Raw genomic sequence first — 16407 nt, forward strand, 5'->3', positions numbered from 1 at the left:
TTGTAAAAAATAAAATATGCTAATAATAAACATACAATTAAAGATTGTGAAGCGTGAAGAGAAAGGTAGAAGTTGAAAAGGAGAAGGTTTGAAATTAAAGTAAATAGGTGAAATAAAATTAATCAAACTCTTGTTTACGTTTACGAACTAAAGTGATATCTTACTTAAGATATAAACAGAACTTTATTTATATTTGACTTTCGAACAATTTGAAAGAAATAAACGCAAGTTATGCGATAATTTTGTCCAGCAATTAATTTTAATGGAGTGAGAAGGAACAATAAAGCAACATTTATTTCAAGGGAATGAAGTGAAATTTGGTTGTTAGATAACCATCTGGGGTAATATTCTTCGAGAATTATTGTAGTAAAATGTCTTGTGCTTTATTTATACGAAGTTTTTTTTTATTAATTAATGATAAATTTCAGCTCTGGGATTGAATAATGACAACTTTGTTCGGTGCCCTTCAGAAGCACTGCATTGGCAAAGAAGGAGAAACTTACTAACTCAGGAAATAGTGCGATATTCTCCTGACGTCATATGTTTACAGGTAGATAATATTTTAAATATTTATTCATAAAAGTATTTTTTTGAATCAAAGCATTCTTAATTTAAAGTTTTCTGTTGTTTATGTTTTAGGAAGTTGATCATTTTAATTATTTAAAAAAATCGTTAGGTACACAAGGGTATATAGGAATGTTTTTTCCTAAACCTGATTCTCCTTGTATGTATATTAAAGACAACAACGGGCCAGACGGTTGCGCTATATTTTTTCGATCTAATAGATTCGAACTTGTCAAATGTGAGACAAGGGTTTTAGAAGTTTGGAGAGTTCAAAGCAATCAGGTTAGTTATTCACTTTTTAAGGGTTAACCCCAATATTTTTGTGAAAACTTATTATTATTAGTGCATTTAGTAATTATATAGGATTTTTTTTTATGTAGAATTAAATTGTGTACATTTTGATTGTAATCTTCATGTATTTGCTGTAATATTTTCGTTGATTTCATTGTAATCCGATTCCGTTTAATTTATAAACTAAGTATAAATTCCAGATCATTATCTTGATAAACATCATTTCCAGATTATTTCTGTTCAGTAAAGATCAAGTTCTACAGATCTCTCTGTCCATGTTTGTTTTTTCTGGGTTACATGCGTATATATCTATCTATCTCTACTTAGTTACTACTGAATGACTTCTTTGTTAAAAAGAAGCCACGAACTGTACTGAACTAACACTAACTACCACCTCACATATTCTACCGTCACATTGCAGCACAGTTTTCTCACAAAAGAGACAAAAATTTATTTTTAAGAAATTATTGTTTTGAAAGTTAGAGATTGATGGTTCTTTTTGTTCGAAACAACGTTCTACAACTTCGTTTTGGAAAGTACTCTGACTCTCAATAGATTTGCTGACCTTTTTGAAGAAATATTATTGTATGACGTTAGTTGACGAAAAATGGTGTGAAGATACACATATTTTTAAGTACGCATAAGTCATATTTTTATATTCGTGTAGAAAATATTGGAAACACGCAGAAAAGAGGCAACAAGATGTAGCCAGAATGGCGTAAATTTGCCTCTCTCTGTATAATACAACTCTCAGTTTATAATAAAAAACCTTCCGGCGATTTTGAGATCATTTATTTACTGACACACACAAACTTTCTCATACAAATAGCACTCAATCTTTCTTTTTTCATTTTCTTTTACTTTACCAAATAATTTTCTCCAATTTTTTAAATTTGAAAATTTAGTCAGAGGATCTAAAGTTAGTACAAAATGTAAAACCAATTTGTTGAAAGTATTGACAATGCTGTGAGTTATTTAATTAATTCACTTAATTTTTTAAGGTTGCTGTTTTGGCCATCCTTCGAGACCTGGTTACAGGGAGTGAATTTTGTGTCGCTACAACACATTTAAAAGCTCGAAACGGCGCTCTTCTTGCTGCGCTACGCAATGAACAGGGAAAAGATCTTTTAGATTTTGTAACTAGTCACTGTGGCGACAGGCCAGTTATTGTATGTGGCGATTTCAATGCAGAACCCGCCGAACCAGTTTATAGTACAGTTACAACACATCCAGCCCTTAGATTGGCCAGTGCTTATGCTGCTTATCAGGCCGGCGAACCTCCTTATACAACATGGAAGGTTGGTGTATTTTGTTTATTTTTAACACCATTATATTCGGTTAAAATCTCGAATCAATTACGTTATAGAAATAGATTGTAAATAATCTTGAAAATGTATCCACAGGACTTTCCTAAATTTTCATTGAGACCATAATTCTTGAAACAGGAAATAATAAGAAATTGGAGAGGTATTCAGGGGTTTCGAAAAAAATAATTTTCTTTGCTCTTAGCCTCAGCTAATCAGTTCCTTTCAAACAAATCTTTTCTAGTTAATTTGACTTTTTTTTACGAGTTCTTAATAAATCCATAATTGACGAATGCCTATTATTAGTGAAACCAAGGAGTACTTGTGAAGTACAGCTGCTTAAGAAAAGCTACTAGGTGTTATATTTAGGTTTTTATGTAAAATACTATTTGTGACAAATGTGGAAGCATTTACAGGAAAATTTAATAGATTGTGGAAATCCGTACATATGTATAAGGTCTCACTCAGGCCAGTAACACTGGACCAAGTTGTGGTCCTCCACTAAAGCCATCTGCTCTGGAAGATATAAATCTATCTTTTATTTTGATTTCAGTAGAGCATTACGTCAAATTTTCTAATAAATGATAATTGTGAGAGCAATAATTTAAAATAAAAAATACTTTGTATGTTTGTATGAGTATGTGGTTGCATTCAAAATATTTATTAAGTTGCAAATACTATACGCAACTCCTTAACAAAAACTTACAGTTTAAAATGTTAAGTATAAGGGTTGATTAAACGCCAAAAGGTACACAAATCAGCAAGTACCCAACATTTCATTAATACTTCATTAATATTTAAGTAATTCTACTGCATTAATTTTCATTAATAAGTTATTTTTTAGAATTTATTAGATGTCACAGACCCTTATGCTGGCCATTTTCGTCTACAAAATATATGTTCAAGTAGCACTGTAGATTGACTGTAATATCTAGTTATCTATAATAATGAAACTATTAATTACAGGTTAAAAAGAAAAACGTTACAAAAAATAAAAAAAAATTATGAGGCTAAAAAATTCAAAACTTTCTTTTAAAAGAAACTTCACCAACATACATCAATGATTTTCAAAAATCGTCGGTTTAAGTTCATTCTTCGATTAAAGTAATTGTTATTTTATGAAGTAGTCAAACGTTTATAATAATTATCTGGCTTTATCGCAAGTAACATAGTTTTCTTCAATTACATTCTCAATGTAGGTATTCATCCCACAATGTTGTATATATGTAATATAAAGTAAATAAGATATGCATATTTTTAGGACAGCTAATTATTCCAGTATTTTACTATAAGTAAAATTAGGGGGACTAAATTAAATTACAATCGAGAAATCAATAATTGTTGTTGAATAATCTACTTGTTATAACTGTGTGTTATTTGTGCTCACGAATATTTCGGTAAGACGAATTCAAGACAGTAGCCGACTCTAACTTTGTATTTTTCTACTTTAACATGCATGTACATATTTATGTGATTTATCATAATTATAACAAAAAAATATTATAAATGAAGTGGCCAGCATAAGGGTCTGTGACATCTAATAAATTCTAAAAAATAACTTATTAATGAAAATTAATGCAGTAGAATTACTTAAATATTAATGAAGTATTAATGAAATGTTGGGTACTTGCTGATTTGTGTACCTTTTGGCGTTTAATCAACCCTTATACTTAACATTTTAAACTGTAAGTTTTTGTTAAGGAGATTTTTGTACCTTTTGGATAGATTTTCCTTTTTGTCTATTTTACAAAGTTACATATCTGCTTTACAGATTTTTTTAAAATTTGGAATAAGCAATTCTATAATTATAACCTGATAAGGTGTTAAGTCGGAACCGTAACTACCACTGGAGAGATCTTTTTAAAGAATGATTATAGTTGCGGTCCCCCAAACCATCCCCAATAACAATGTTTTTGAAAAAGCGTAGGAAGGTATTTGTACGTGAATATCAAAATTAAACTGCGATTTCAGTACTTCCTTTTAAGAGGAGTAAGAAAAATAAACTACGATTGCAGTACTTCTCCCTAAAAGGCAAAGATTTTTTAATCGAACGACAATTCATTGATTTAAATCGGTTCACTCATTGATTATTTAAACGATTGCAGTACTTCCTCTTAGTAGGTGCAAGAGCATCAGCAACGTAGAGGAGCTTTAACCACTTATTCGAGCTGAATTTTATCAAAATCTTACTAAGCGTTATAGAAATATTGGTAATAATAGTTTTAGAAAGGGCCTTATTTGGGTGGGGCGAACTCCCCTCCTTATGAGGCACGGCGTCGAGACTTTTAAAGTGTAAATCTGTACAAAATTTCGATTCGAATGACACTTCGGTCGGTTCACGTGTCGATAATTTGAAACGATTGCTATACTTCCCCTTAACAAGTGTAAGAGCTGATCGCCGCTTTAATGTTACGTAGGGGAGCCCTAACCCTATCATCCTACCAAATTTTATCAAAATCGGGCCAAGATTTACAGAGTAATTAGTAATAATAATTTTGGAGGGGGCCTTACATTAAGGGGGCTAACTCCTCTCCCATTCGATGTACAGGATCGAGACCCCCAAAAGGCACATCTACATAAAATTCCGAATCCAATGACACCTCATTCATGAAAATCGGTTCACGCGTTTAGGCGCTACGTTGTTTACAAAAAAGGTAACAACAAGAACAAGAACAACAAGAAGAAGAAGAAGAACAAGAACAAGAACATTTTTTGAAAAAGCGGTTTTTGCTCATTTTCGGCAACTTTTTTATCGAAACCTATTAGATCTGGGTGGTTGCAAAAAAATTACAGTTATGAAGGAGGGTTTGGAGTAAGATTTAAAGAAAATTTGGGAATTTTATCTTTTATAGAAAAAGAGAAAAAAATTGTCAAAGTTGGATGTTTTTCAACGTTACACTTTTTCGTGCAGTTTTTGATGGTCAACCCTTATACAACTGTCCTACCGGACAGTTTTAATATTTATTTAGCACTCTTCTTAAAGAACTTATACTTACTTTCTTTTACATTATTTTACCTTTGAAATTTGTACAGTAACACTAAAATCTTTTGTATTTCATATTATTAAATAAAATGTGCTCTATTTATTCAGGTTCGTGAGGAGGGAGAAGTGTGCCACACCATAGACTACATATTTTATTCAAAGGGAGGTTTTCGAGTATCATCTCTACTTGATTTTCCTACTGGTGAAGAAATAGGAGAATGCAGAGTACCATCGTTTGGTTACCCCTCTGATCACTTCTCGTTAGTCTGCGATCTCTTACCAACGGCTTCTAATTCTATTCAGAGTCCTCTCTAGTCTAAACATGTTCTGTTATATTACGTAGGGGATCGGATTACCTCTCTATTAAAAAACGAATCGATTCATCACACAGCCTAGGTAAATTGTGGGAGGTGTGCTGCTATATTATATTCTATTGTTAATAAAGTTATTTATATTTTAATGCTATGTGTATATAAGTATTTTATATTTAAATTTATTGTTTGTAGATGTTAATTTAAGTGATATTATTTATTGTTAAATTGTTGTAAGGCACTGATGTACAAAACTGAAATAATGCAATATAAATTTTGCACAAATAATATATTTTATTTATACAAAGTAAAAGGCGATTTTGTACATAAGTCAACCAGTCAACCATGAGGTACTCTAAGTCGAAACATAAAATTTGAATTACCTGCGATAAGAAAATATAGTAAACCCATAAACTCCTTAGAAGGCCTTTGATTCTATTTCCATGATTTTTTTGTTTTTCATTTCTAATCACACACAACCCTTTCATAGCATCTTAACTGTTCTTAGGTATATAAATTCAATAAAACATTTTGCTATTTTTGTGGTAGAATGTTATCAGAGATCTAACAATGAAAAGAATTCCTGATGGTGAAAATTGGAATGTAATTTAATTTTTTTGTTATTCGCTTAAAATGATGTTTGTGAATTAAAATGATTGATAGTCTATTTCTAAACAAAACATTTTAAAAATCTGATCGTTTTAAAACAGATCTTTTTCTAGTATCTCAAAATTGTACTTAATTATTTGCTCAAATCTCGACAGCATATAAAATTTTCTGCTAGAATATCGAACTTTCGTTACCCAGGGGAGAGGCTTGAAGGATATTCACAAACCGAAAATGTCTGAGGAGCAGTCAGGCTTCAGAGCTGGGACGTCCTTTATTGACCATTTATTTACTAAAAACCACTTTTGGAAAATGTAAACGTCGTTCAACAGAGAAAGCATCACGTACTTTCCATAAATTTAAAAAAACTAAATGATTTGGTTTCCTAATGATACCATAGGAGCGTAAATATCGGACTCCGCTGGAATTCATTAAAGAATACAATGTCTTGTTAGAGACAGGATGCCAAATTAAAAGGAAGAATCCAACCTGTACAAAAATCACTTTCTGTGAAAATCTGAAACAGAGAACGATCTCTAAAGTTACTATTAGGTCCAATTGATACGATTGCAACACATACTCTTAAGCGAGGTAAGAAAAATTCGCAAAATTCATAACTCTAATGACAAATCAAGTCATTGAGTAGACTTCCATTTTACAGAATTAAAGTACCTCCTATTTACTAGATACCGGTAGTAATAGCCTAAATATTCTACACCGATCTAATTACGTCGTATTTGTTAGCGAAGTCTGTCAAAATTGAAGAATAAGATGTTCGTTAGCCTCTAATATATTTTTTTGTATATCTTAATATTATAATATTAACTCTTCCAATATTAAAAAGAAAAGGTGTTATCATTAAAAAAGGATAATATATTTTTGTTTTATTCGAAGTAAATAAAAAACATTATGAGTTGCTTAAGTAAATCATTATCGTAACTGAGCATTTTACAACAAACGCAGCCAATCCTGCTATCACCATTACAATTTCTTTACAAGCATTTGACCTTTTCTCACCTCCCTTTTCTTTATATATAATGATGGTCTGCATTATTGCTGGTACTATTAAACACAGAAGAGGAATCAGGAATGAATGCAAAATGTTGATAATAACTTCAAGTAATGGTGCCGCCATACCAAATAACACTGAAAACATAAATCCATTACATTTATTAACTATTTATTAATGACAATAAAGTTATGTTATTTTATTATCGTTCTGGTTAATCTTTACTTCTTATTAATATATTAATAGATACATTAATTTTACTTGTAAATTGAGAGTTTACTATTTTTTACAGGATCTCTCCGAAAATTAACTAGGAGATATTAGATTAGGATCGACGAGGGATGACTAGGTTTTCGCCGCCATGATTTTTGGATCATGCCAAAAAAGTGTCCAGTTTCTCGCGTAGCTTTTACACGCACCGCTCCTTTGAAAAAGCTATCTCTGGGCAAATGGAAGCATTCATCAACCTTGTTGACTCAGCTGTGGCTTTGCCTTGGATATAGATAGTAAATTAAGAAGGATGTTCAAGGCAGCAGAAGGTGCTGTCCAAATTGAGGGTGGCATTGGGAAAGGCCATGGCACCTGCCTTGCTCTGGCTAGCCGGCCTTTGAATAACAATAAGAACTCTGAATTCATCCTCCTGCAAGGTCTTAGTCACAGATCAGAGCCCCCACAGGACTATTTTATTCTATCCTCACTGTTATAGACATCAGCTTCAACCCTCAACTTTACCCATACAACCTTTTTACATCTAATAAAGAACCTTGTGTGGAACACAGGCATTCAATGCTAGCTTCGCCTCAGAAATGTCTTCTGGATTCTTATCCTTTCTAGTAAAAGGAATTCCTCAATACCAGGAAAACCGCAATGTAAAACCTCTGTGAATACTATCACGAATCCTGGTCAGTAAAAAAATAGACCTTAGCAACGGTGATATAAGAAGCCTCCTAGGATTAAGAGCAGGCTGGACTCGAATCCTTGATCTCCACGTGCAATCCAATGCACTAACCACTGAGTTTTATTCTAAACTAACTATTTTCTTTTGATTTACTCTTTCGTTACCCCTCAAAAGACTGATGATTTGCGCACATAAGTAAACCCTCTCATCATATTCCCCAAACATAATTCCCTAATTACAATAATTATTCAATTTTTATTCAAATTTCATAATCAACTACAATCAAACTGAACGTAAAATGCTGGTAATGTGTGATTAGCAAGTCTAGAACGTAATTAAAAATGAATTTAAACAAGCGCGGTAATAGCGCCTGGAGGGGGACTGTTGGGTCTGATCTCTACCGGCAATATGTCAGTTAGTTAAGTCGCTGAATAAGGGTGGTAACTATTTACTAGTTAAGAAGTGCTCTAGTGTTTTTTTGTACGGTTTTACATGTGTGTGTAGTTGGCACCTGCATACTTGCATTCTTGTGGTCAGTGAATATATTATGGAGAATGATCTCCTCTGTTCATTCTGATTGTATGGATGATATTTGTAAAAGCATTGTCGAATACACACGATAAACATTTCTTTACTGTTTTATATGTATTTAATAAAAGTCTTATACAAAGTATCAATCACTATTTCTTATTTTGTATTATTTCATCAAGGAAGCTGAACGCATTTTCGGTGGAATAAGTGATAACATTCGATTTTCAATTATTTTAAATATATATTAATACAAAGAAAATACTTTTCATAGTGTTATTTTGACAATACTACATGTAAATTCAAAAAAATATGGCTACTAGAAATTTTTATAATGAAAGCAGTTGGAGAGAATTTTAACCTTTAAAAATTTAGAATTTTGATTATTTTAGAAGCAAGACTAGAAAATTCTATCGAAAGGATTGAATTTTTTTAAAAAATCTGGACATTATCAATGGAAAATAAGAACATTATGGGTGTAAAAAAATATAAATAAGCTTAGTAATTAGATTATAATGCGGTTAAGAACCAGAAGTAAAATTTATCTTAGAACAGAATTGATAGACTAAATATAATGCGAATCGTGGTATGCAAATTTAAGCGCCTAGCCCTAGCCGAATCAATAAGAAGTTCAACTATAGATGGAGTCGTGATGGTTTTGAAGTCTACGGAAAAATGATGTCTTCTCAGTTGAAATTGGGCTTGTAAATGAGGACGAAAGAAGAAAAGTAATATGGAAGTTCAGTCACTCAATAATAGAAAATGTAGATAGGTCCTCAGTGCTGAATAATAACTCCGTCATAGCACACGTGTTTATTGCAATCTCTGACCGGTTTCTTACTATCATCCATCATCAGGGATAGATTTGTAAAGAAAATTCGATTTCTGATTTGATAGTCTAAAACCGGGCAGGGATACATTAAGCATGCGTTCAATACCGTTTAAAATCAGTCACACAGAGTAATATTGCTGATGGATTCATGTGTTAGGCCCGGTCGTAAATATATTTCAAAGTAGAGTAAAATTCAATTATAGATGCGGATCCGAATGTGATATAAGTAGGAGGCACAATTACAATAATAAATAACACAAAATTCATGAAGATCGTGTTTTCATGTACAAGAAAATAAGGTACCTTGTACCTTTTGTTGGTTATACTGTGGAAGAGTAAGGTACATATGTATATAATGTGAAATATAATTCTGATAATAGAATTTTCTGGATTTAGAAAGTGAATAACTTTTAAAAGTTGAAGAACTGAAAGAATTAACCATAGCTAAAAATAATGCAAATAAGGTATTAAGTAGATGATATTCAAGTTAATTTATTTACAATAAAAAAGTAATTGTGCCATAAAAAACATTTAATTTTTTATCTAAAAACTAATACATTACTAGAAAATATAGAGGTGGAACTTTTATTCGATAAGTAGTGAAGATAATTGATGAAAGGGTAAAAATTAAACTGAAAGTTTTGTCATTAAAAGTGAGAAATAATGTTCGGAATAGGTACTTTAATGGAAAATGAATCTTTGAAATTAGTTGATAAAGTAAAAAAATGAAAATCTGAATGGTCGTGTAATGGGCCATGTAAGATGATTATATGATTATTAAAAATAAAATAAATATAAGTAATCGATTGAATATTAAACTGAAAATTTAAAACAATGTAGGAAAAAAAATATTGACAGTGTTATTGTGATGTTTTATAGATTCAGATGTTCTTAAGAACAATAACGAAATCAACTCTAGAAAAGTGAGAAAGGAATGTAACCGTTAATCCAAGAAAGATTATAAGGACTACTAAGTTAGTGGACAGAAAATATAAGTTGCATCCTATTTATTAGTTGTAGGGGGTGCTCGTCGAAAATATGAGTGAATTAGGTAGAGAAAGTCAAAAGAAATAACAGAGCAAAATCTTTTAAATATTTATTAATTTATTATCATAGGCAAAGGTATCAAATTAAAAGTGTTTAATTAATCCTTTTTTTACTTAAAAAGGCCGGTCAAACTGTTTTTTCTTAAAATATTTTTTATTTACTAATTAAAAATTAGCTTTTTGAAATGATTAATTAATGATATCATTTTTTTAAAAGCTAGAGGGGGGAAGTTACTCCTTATGTGAATGAGGGTTTGTTTGGTTTTTGAAAGGTTCACCAAAATATTAGTTGAAAAATGAAGATTTAAGGGAGTGGGATTCCTAAATGATAATTTTATTCATAAAAAGTAAATTATGCATCTTGTTTTTATGTGTGGGGCGTGATGTTTATTATTAGGTGAAGTTCTGGATAAAATAAAAATTTAAGTAAAGCTTTCAAGATGAAAAATACAGTTGTAAATAATCTAATCAAATTTAGAAGTTCCAGTTTATAATTCGAGTCCATATCTTTCCAAACCCTTTCTATTAACACAAAATAAAAATGCTTCAATATTAATGGATTTTGTATTTTTATGCAAATGACCGTCAACTTCTGGTTAATCTATAAAGATTTTTGAAAGAAGTGGTTTGGAATCTAGAAAACAGCTGCGTTACTCCAAGCAACGCAGAGTTCCGTGTTAAACGAAGCAGTGTGTGGGGCCCTATGGATGGGTATAGGATTTTGGAAGAAAGAAGAAATAATATAAATAGAAGAGGTAGAAGAAGGTAGAATTTAGAAAAGAATAGATTAATAAGATTATAAAAAAAAATCCAGTTATCCAGGTCAAAAGAAACCAAGATGTACTGTACCTATTCAAAAGATTCTAGTTTGTTAGAAAAAAAGTTGGGCTATACGTATAAGTTACTTAAAAACAAACGAACGTATAGTATTGCCAGTGAAATTACTAAAATAGGAGGAAATGGGTATATTTATTTGCCCTTCGTTTGATTGATATGTGAATTTTCTGAACTACTCGTGGTTTATATTTAATAAAATTATTATTAGTATTATTTTTTGAAAATAGTTTATTTTTGTTTTTTAATAATTAATTTAACATATTGGAGTTCTGGCATCTTGTCAATGAGGTTGTACATGTTAGTATGTTTTGCTTGTCTTAATTACATGTGTATACAAGTGTTAACTACAGCCTAACATTCTTTTTTCATTTTCTGTTATTCAGTAATAAGTACTTCACTAAATATAACGACGTAAATCCACTTATATATTACCGACTAATATGTTAACTGTCATCCGACACAATGGTTTGACCCAAGCAATGGTTTCCTCTTCTGCATCCTTAGCAATGACTTTCCAAAACATTTCTATTACAACGTAATAGTAGAGCGGATAAGAGAAGATAATAGATACAGCATAAATTACAAGAAATGATAATTCCAATCTATTAACAAAAAAAAAAAAAAATGTAATAGTTACCAGACATATTAAATTTCCTTAGCCAAGTCACCTGGGTAAAAGACACTTGGCGTATAAACTGGTCTTTAAATTAAAAGTAGTCTGTATTATTTAACAACTTTTCATAATACATGGAGAGCATGGTAAAAAATGTGATTAATTTAATAAATATACTATATTCAGTTAACTTCACAACTGACCAATACTCCTTTCAAGTTAACTGTTCCAATACAATTAAAAATTTTATGAAGTTATAGAGCGGACAAACTGAAAATGTTGCTTTGGTTCTGCTTTTGGCAGAATTTTGTTTACGTATGAATATTTTAGAGAGCATTATTACACTCTGTGACATATTTTGTCGTAATTTTCAATATTTTGTCCAACATTCTTTATAAAAGAATCCAATTATAGATCCTAAGATATTTGAAAGAAAAAACGAATAATGTTCTATATTTGTTTACCAAAAAAAAGTAAATTATAGGTAGGATTTTTAATTTGGGCACGTCAATTAAAGTATGTAAGAAACAGTTTGATACCAAAAAGCTGAAATTATTAAACAAAATACTTTCTCTTCCAGAACGTAAATAATCATTAAATGAATTTATGGATTATCTCAGTTACTGATGTCTAATTCAGTTGCTGCTAAATAGTACAGGAAAAATTAATATCCTCTGGATTGTGAATACTTACTGAAATCTTAATAAAGCAGCCACAAAAAACTGAAAAATAATGTTGTGTACCCCTGATATTTAGTTACTCTTAATCAACATTCCTAGTAATCTATTCTAGTACGCTTCTCTAGTTGAGCAACTATATCAAACATACCATTAAAAAAAAAACTCTGCCAACAACGTTTTTTTAAAGTCACTTATTTTATTAAGTCCGCGACCAGATAATTAATCCCAGAAAACCATGGGTTATTCTTGTGGATTAATTACATATTTAGTTAATTTCGTTAACTATCAGTTCCTTTCATTATTTTAAAATCTAAAATAGTGTTTTTAAATTTATATTTCATTTTATTAAACTTTATTCTTCTTTAAAACTATTGTTAATGTTATTGATGGTGAATTGGAGAAGAATCATTCAATTGTTCGAAATTGAATTTTCATGAAATTCTAGTTTTGAAAAGGTAAGAAATAATTTTTAAAGGTTGCTGTCGTTGTTGCTAAGTGTGGCCTGGCAGGAAGAATTGAGCAAAAATAAATCAATTGTTACTTAATCGTTGTTATTATTCTAGAAGAATACTTTCCAGGATTTTTAGATATCGGCTAAGTTAAAATGAAATGGAACTATTGTGAACTAATTCATAGTGAGTGATTTAAAATTTAAGAGGGGTCTAAAATAAATTACTTTTAATTTAAAATGGAGAGTCGCCGTTAAGAGAAAATTCAATTTTGTATTTTAACATGACATAAATTTACATTTAAAGTTCGTTATTGCCTTAAACAAAATAAACTTACTTATCTTGAGGGAATTGTTTACTGATTGTTACATCTTTAAATCTAAAACTTCCTAAAATTCCGATAGTAATATAAGAAAAGGCAGGTATTATGTTTGCCACAGTAACTACACCCTTAAATCCGTGGAATAAATGAGGTTTTTCCATATATTCTTCAATTGCAATGTACTGAAATTTCAGTTTAATTAAGTTTGATCGGGGTATAAAAAAAATGTGTTAGACAAAAACTTCTTACTCCAGTTTAAAAAAATACTTACTATTCCTAGAGGTTCCAGGCTGAACATTGAAAGTGTTATTAAATTCATTGAATCGTTTATCGAACCAAACCAGACTACATTTCCAGCGCTGAAAACATCTAAACCATCTTTGAACAGAATTGTGAATACAATAATTACAGAAGCCAATGTACAGATATTTCCTGCTAATGAAACAGGCGAGATTGCATGTAAACTTTCAATACATGTTGTCAAAAAAATCAATGGTGGGATTAATAAGAGCTTATAGATTCCAATTATTTCTCTATCGTCATGCCATCCTGTAGCCTAGAATTATTAGGGTTCAAGTATCCATAATTGAATCAACGAAATTCTTTTTGAATTTATCATTTTACTTACCTTTGCTAATGCAAAACTAACATACGATGCATAAGCCATACAGTTTATGAGATGGTAGGTCAATATCATGGCTGCCACTATCGTTCTGAAAGTGTGAGATTACATTTATTTTGAAGGAATATTTAATATAAATTATTTTATATTAGAATTCTGCATGTTATAAATCTAACAATCATTTCCAGCACTTGTAGACTAACAAGGCGTGCCAATAAATGTACAGGAATTACAAATGGGAAAAACATCAATTTCATTGAATATATTTTTGCTTATGGGATTTTCCTTGAACAATCAACACATAAATAATCTATCGAGGCAGGAGCAAATGGGTATTAGTGGCGTGGTTATGAGTGAGGGTTCACATCTTCAGTGCGAGTACCGCGTATAACTACTTTTTATTTTAAAATTTTTATTGTATAATATTTTTACAGTGTGTGCGTGGGCCCTCATCCGGAACACCTACATTGACCCGGCCGAAAAAAATAGGCGATTACCTTATGTACGCAACCTAAGTTTAGTTTTAAAAACAATTTTCCTGAAACAGTTATTGTTTATCAGTTTTTAGGAAATCTGCATTTTAAGCTTACATCGAATTACTTATTTAAACTTGAGCGATATCCAAACTATTTCAAGAAATTTATTAATTTTTATACATCAGATCTAATTAATCTAATTAATTAATCAGATCTAATTAAGAAAATTTCTGCTGGGAAGTTTTAAATACTTATTGAAAGTTGTGAATATCCTTCTCTGTAGCGAGACCCAAACGACCTTTGAATCCGGGAAACCATTTTCAAAACTACCCAGTGACTTTTGTCTTTCAAGCAATGCACTTATCCCGTAGAAGCTTAGCAGTCAAACATTTCAATTGTACATTGCTCAGAAGCAGTTTATCTTCACGTTGGATAGTGTGACTGGCATCACGGCTGAACTAAGGAGTTTGTTTTTGTTTTTAGTTTAAGATCTTTATAAACCGTGGAAGAACAATACTCGTAATTTTTATTGCAAAACACTTAATTTACATCTCTTTTTATGACATTATAAAGAATTAATTTCCAAAAATAAACACTACGAATATGCGACTTGGTTTAATCCCAACCTTGTGAAACTGCATCTTTATTAAAATGTGAAGAACTACAGTCCAAGTTCCTACCTCTATTATCGTAAAATACGAAAATGAGTGCCGCAAACTCGAGTCTTTACAGAAATAGTCACCTGAGAGGTCCCAGTTTGAAAAAAACAAGAGGGGGTTGGTTATTTTTTGTCGGAGCAAAACTGTGTAAAGGCAGAATCTTCCGGATTTGATACTGCCGTCCAGGGGAAATGGAGATCAATACCCCTTAGAGAATAATAATTCACTGATCGATCGGCTGTGGTTAATACGGAAGTCCAAAAAAAATAATTTCGCTAGATTTAAGTACCAATATGGTAGCTTATCTTTTATTTTCCTGGCGCATCGACAACTTGGGTGATAACTAATACAATTAATTGAAAATGATTAGAAAAAAAATAGTTGTATAAAATAGTTTGTACAAACTTTTTTGCATCTTAGGGCTACTTCAAAATTTACCTTCGACATACCGAAAGTCCATTAACTTTGATTTTATTTATTTTATGTTTTATGATATCTTATCTTTTTACCAATAGAGAAATTCAATATTTTGGCCGACCCTCAGGCCAAGAATCCATAATTTTCTTTCTAATCCTTTTAAGTAATTACTAACCGTGTAGAATATTTGGATATTGTATTGCACCATCATTAAACAAAGCCAATGAGTTTAAAACTTCTGGATTAATTGTGTGTATACCATTTTTAAATTGCAATTTTTTAACGTAATTAAATTACCTACCTACTGCATTTAGCAATATGCCGAAAAAATTTTGGCCCTTCCATAAAACTTAAATACAATGCTTTAGGATATGTCAAATAAGGCTTTTTATGGGCTTTGGCGATTTTATATTTTAAGTTGACCTACAAAAAAAGAAGTAATAAACTCTTTAGTTCAAAATAAATGGAAAAGAGAAAGGTTCCCCTCTCTACCATTTATACTTACCAAATGGAGTATACAATAGGGATAGAAAATCCAAAAAAGCAAAATTATTATTAAAGAAGTAGCCAGGCCACCTTTTTGAATTGCAAACGGCAATGCCATCAAACTTCTTGCTAAAATTGCTGAGAGTAAGTGGTTCACTGCTTGCAGGAAGCTAAAATGTTATTGAATTTAGCGTTCTTAAAGTAAGAGTGTAATATTAAAAACAAAAAAATTATCTTTACAAACCTTAAAGGCTTGTTAACTAGCCGATGGTTGTATGGCTCGTAATCTAACTCTATATTCCTTTCCATAACGATCCAATTTCTATTTTGTTATTTTGTTTATTTGAAAGTATTTTCTTTTTTCAATACTTGGTTTAATAAGGGAGTTGGTAAGTAGTCATTCTTCCCTACATCTTATTGCATTTTATAATCAATTACTAAGCCGTTCATTTTCTACATGTTGATACTTTTATC

At 30.9% G+C, this 16407-nt stretch overlaps 2 protein-coding genes across 8 annotated transcripts in view; one reads left to right on the forward strand and one right to left on the reverse strand.

Annotated features, from left to right (window-relative positions):
- The window catches only part of cu (NADP/NADPH phosphatase nocturnin), a 69753-nt gene extending 63987 nt beyond the window's left edge, over positions 1-5766 (forward strand). For all 5 annotated transcript variants that reach the window (XM_074117999.1, XM_074118000.1, XM_074118002.1 and 2 more), the window contains 4 exons: positions 429-550; positions 640-846; positions 1857-2153; positions 5251-5766. In XM_074117999.1, coding sequence (XP_073974100.1) covers positions 429-550; positions 640-846; positions 1857-2153; positions 5251-5457 — 833 coding nt within the window. In that variant the 3' untranslated portion in view covers positions 5458-5766. The remainder of the gene's footprint in view (positions 1-428; positions 551-639; positions 847-1856; positions 2154-5250) is intronic.
- A 1147-nt stretch (positions 5767-6913) lies between these two features.
- On the reverse strand, positions 6914-16400 carry LOC141449013 (proton-coupled amino acid transporter-like protein acs). 3 transcript variants are annotated; one of them, XM_074118006.1, is made up of 8 exons: positions 16178-16400; positions 15953-16103; positions 15749-15870; positions 13902-13986; positions 13545-13829; positions 13289-13455; positions 11642-11811; positions 6914-7205 (listed from the first exon to the last, which is right to left on the reverse strand). In XM_074118006.1, the coding sequence occupies exons 1-8, from the start codon at positions 16240-16242 to the stop codon at positions 6967-6969; spliced, it is 1284 nt and encodes a 427-aa protein (XP_073974107.1). In that variant the 5' UTR covers positions 16243-16400; the 3' UTR covers positions 6914-6966. The 3 variants fall into 3 exon arrangements, with proteins under 3 accessions (XP_073974107.1, XP_073974108.1, XP_073974109.1); XM_074118007.1 differs by having other exon boundaries at positions 15953-16089; positions 16178-16315; XM_074118008.1 differs by lacking the exon at positions 11642-11811 and having other exon boundaries at positions 7033-7205.
- Between the last annotated feature and the right edge of the window lie 7 nt (positions 16401-16407).

Source organism: Rhodnius prolixus, unplaced genomic scaffold (genome assembly GCF_049639745.1).
Source record: "Rhodnius prolixus isolate KJV_2025 unplaced genomic scaffold, Rpr scaffold_2, whole genome shotgun sequence".
In the NCBI taxonomy this organism is placed as follows: Eukaryota; Metazoa; Arthropoda; class Insecta; order Hemiptera; family Reduviidae; genus Rhodnius; species Rhodnius prolixus.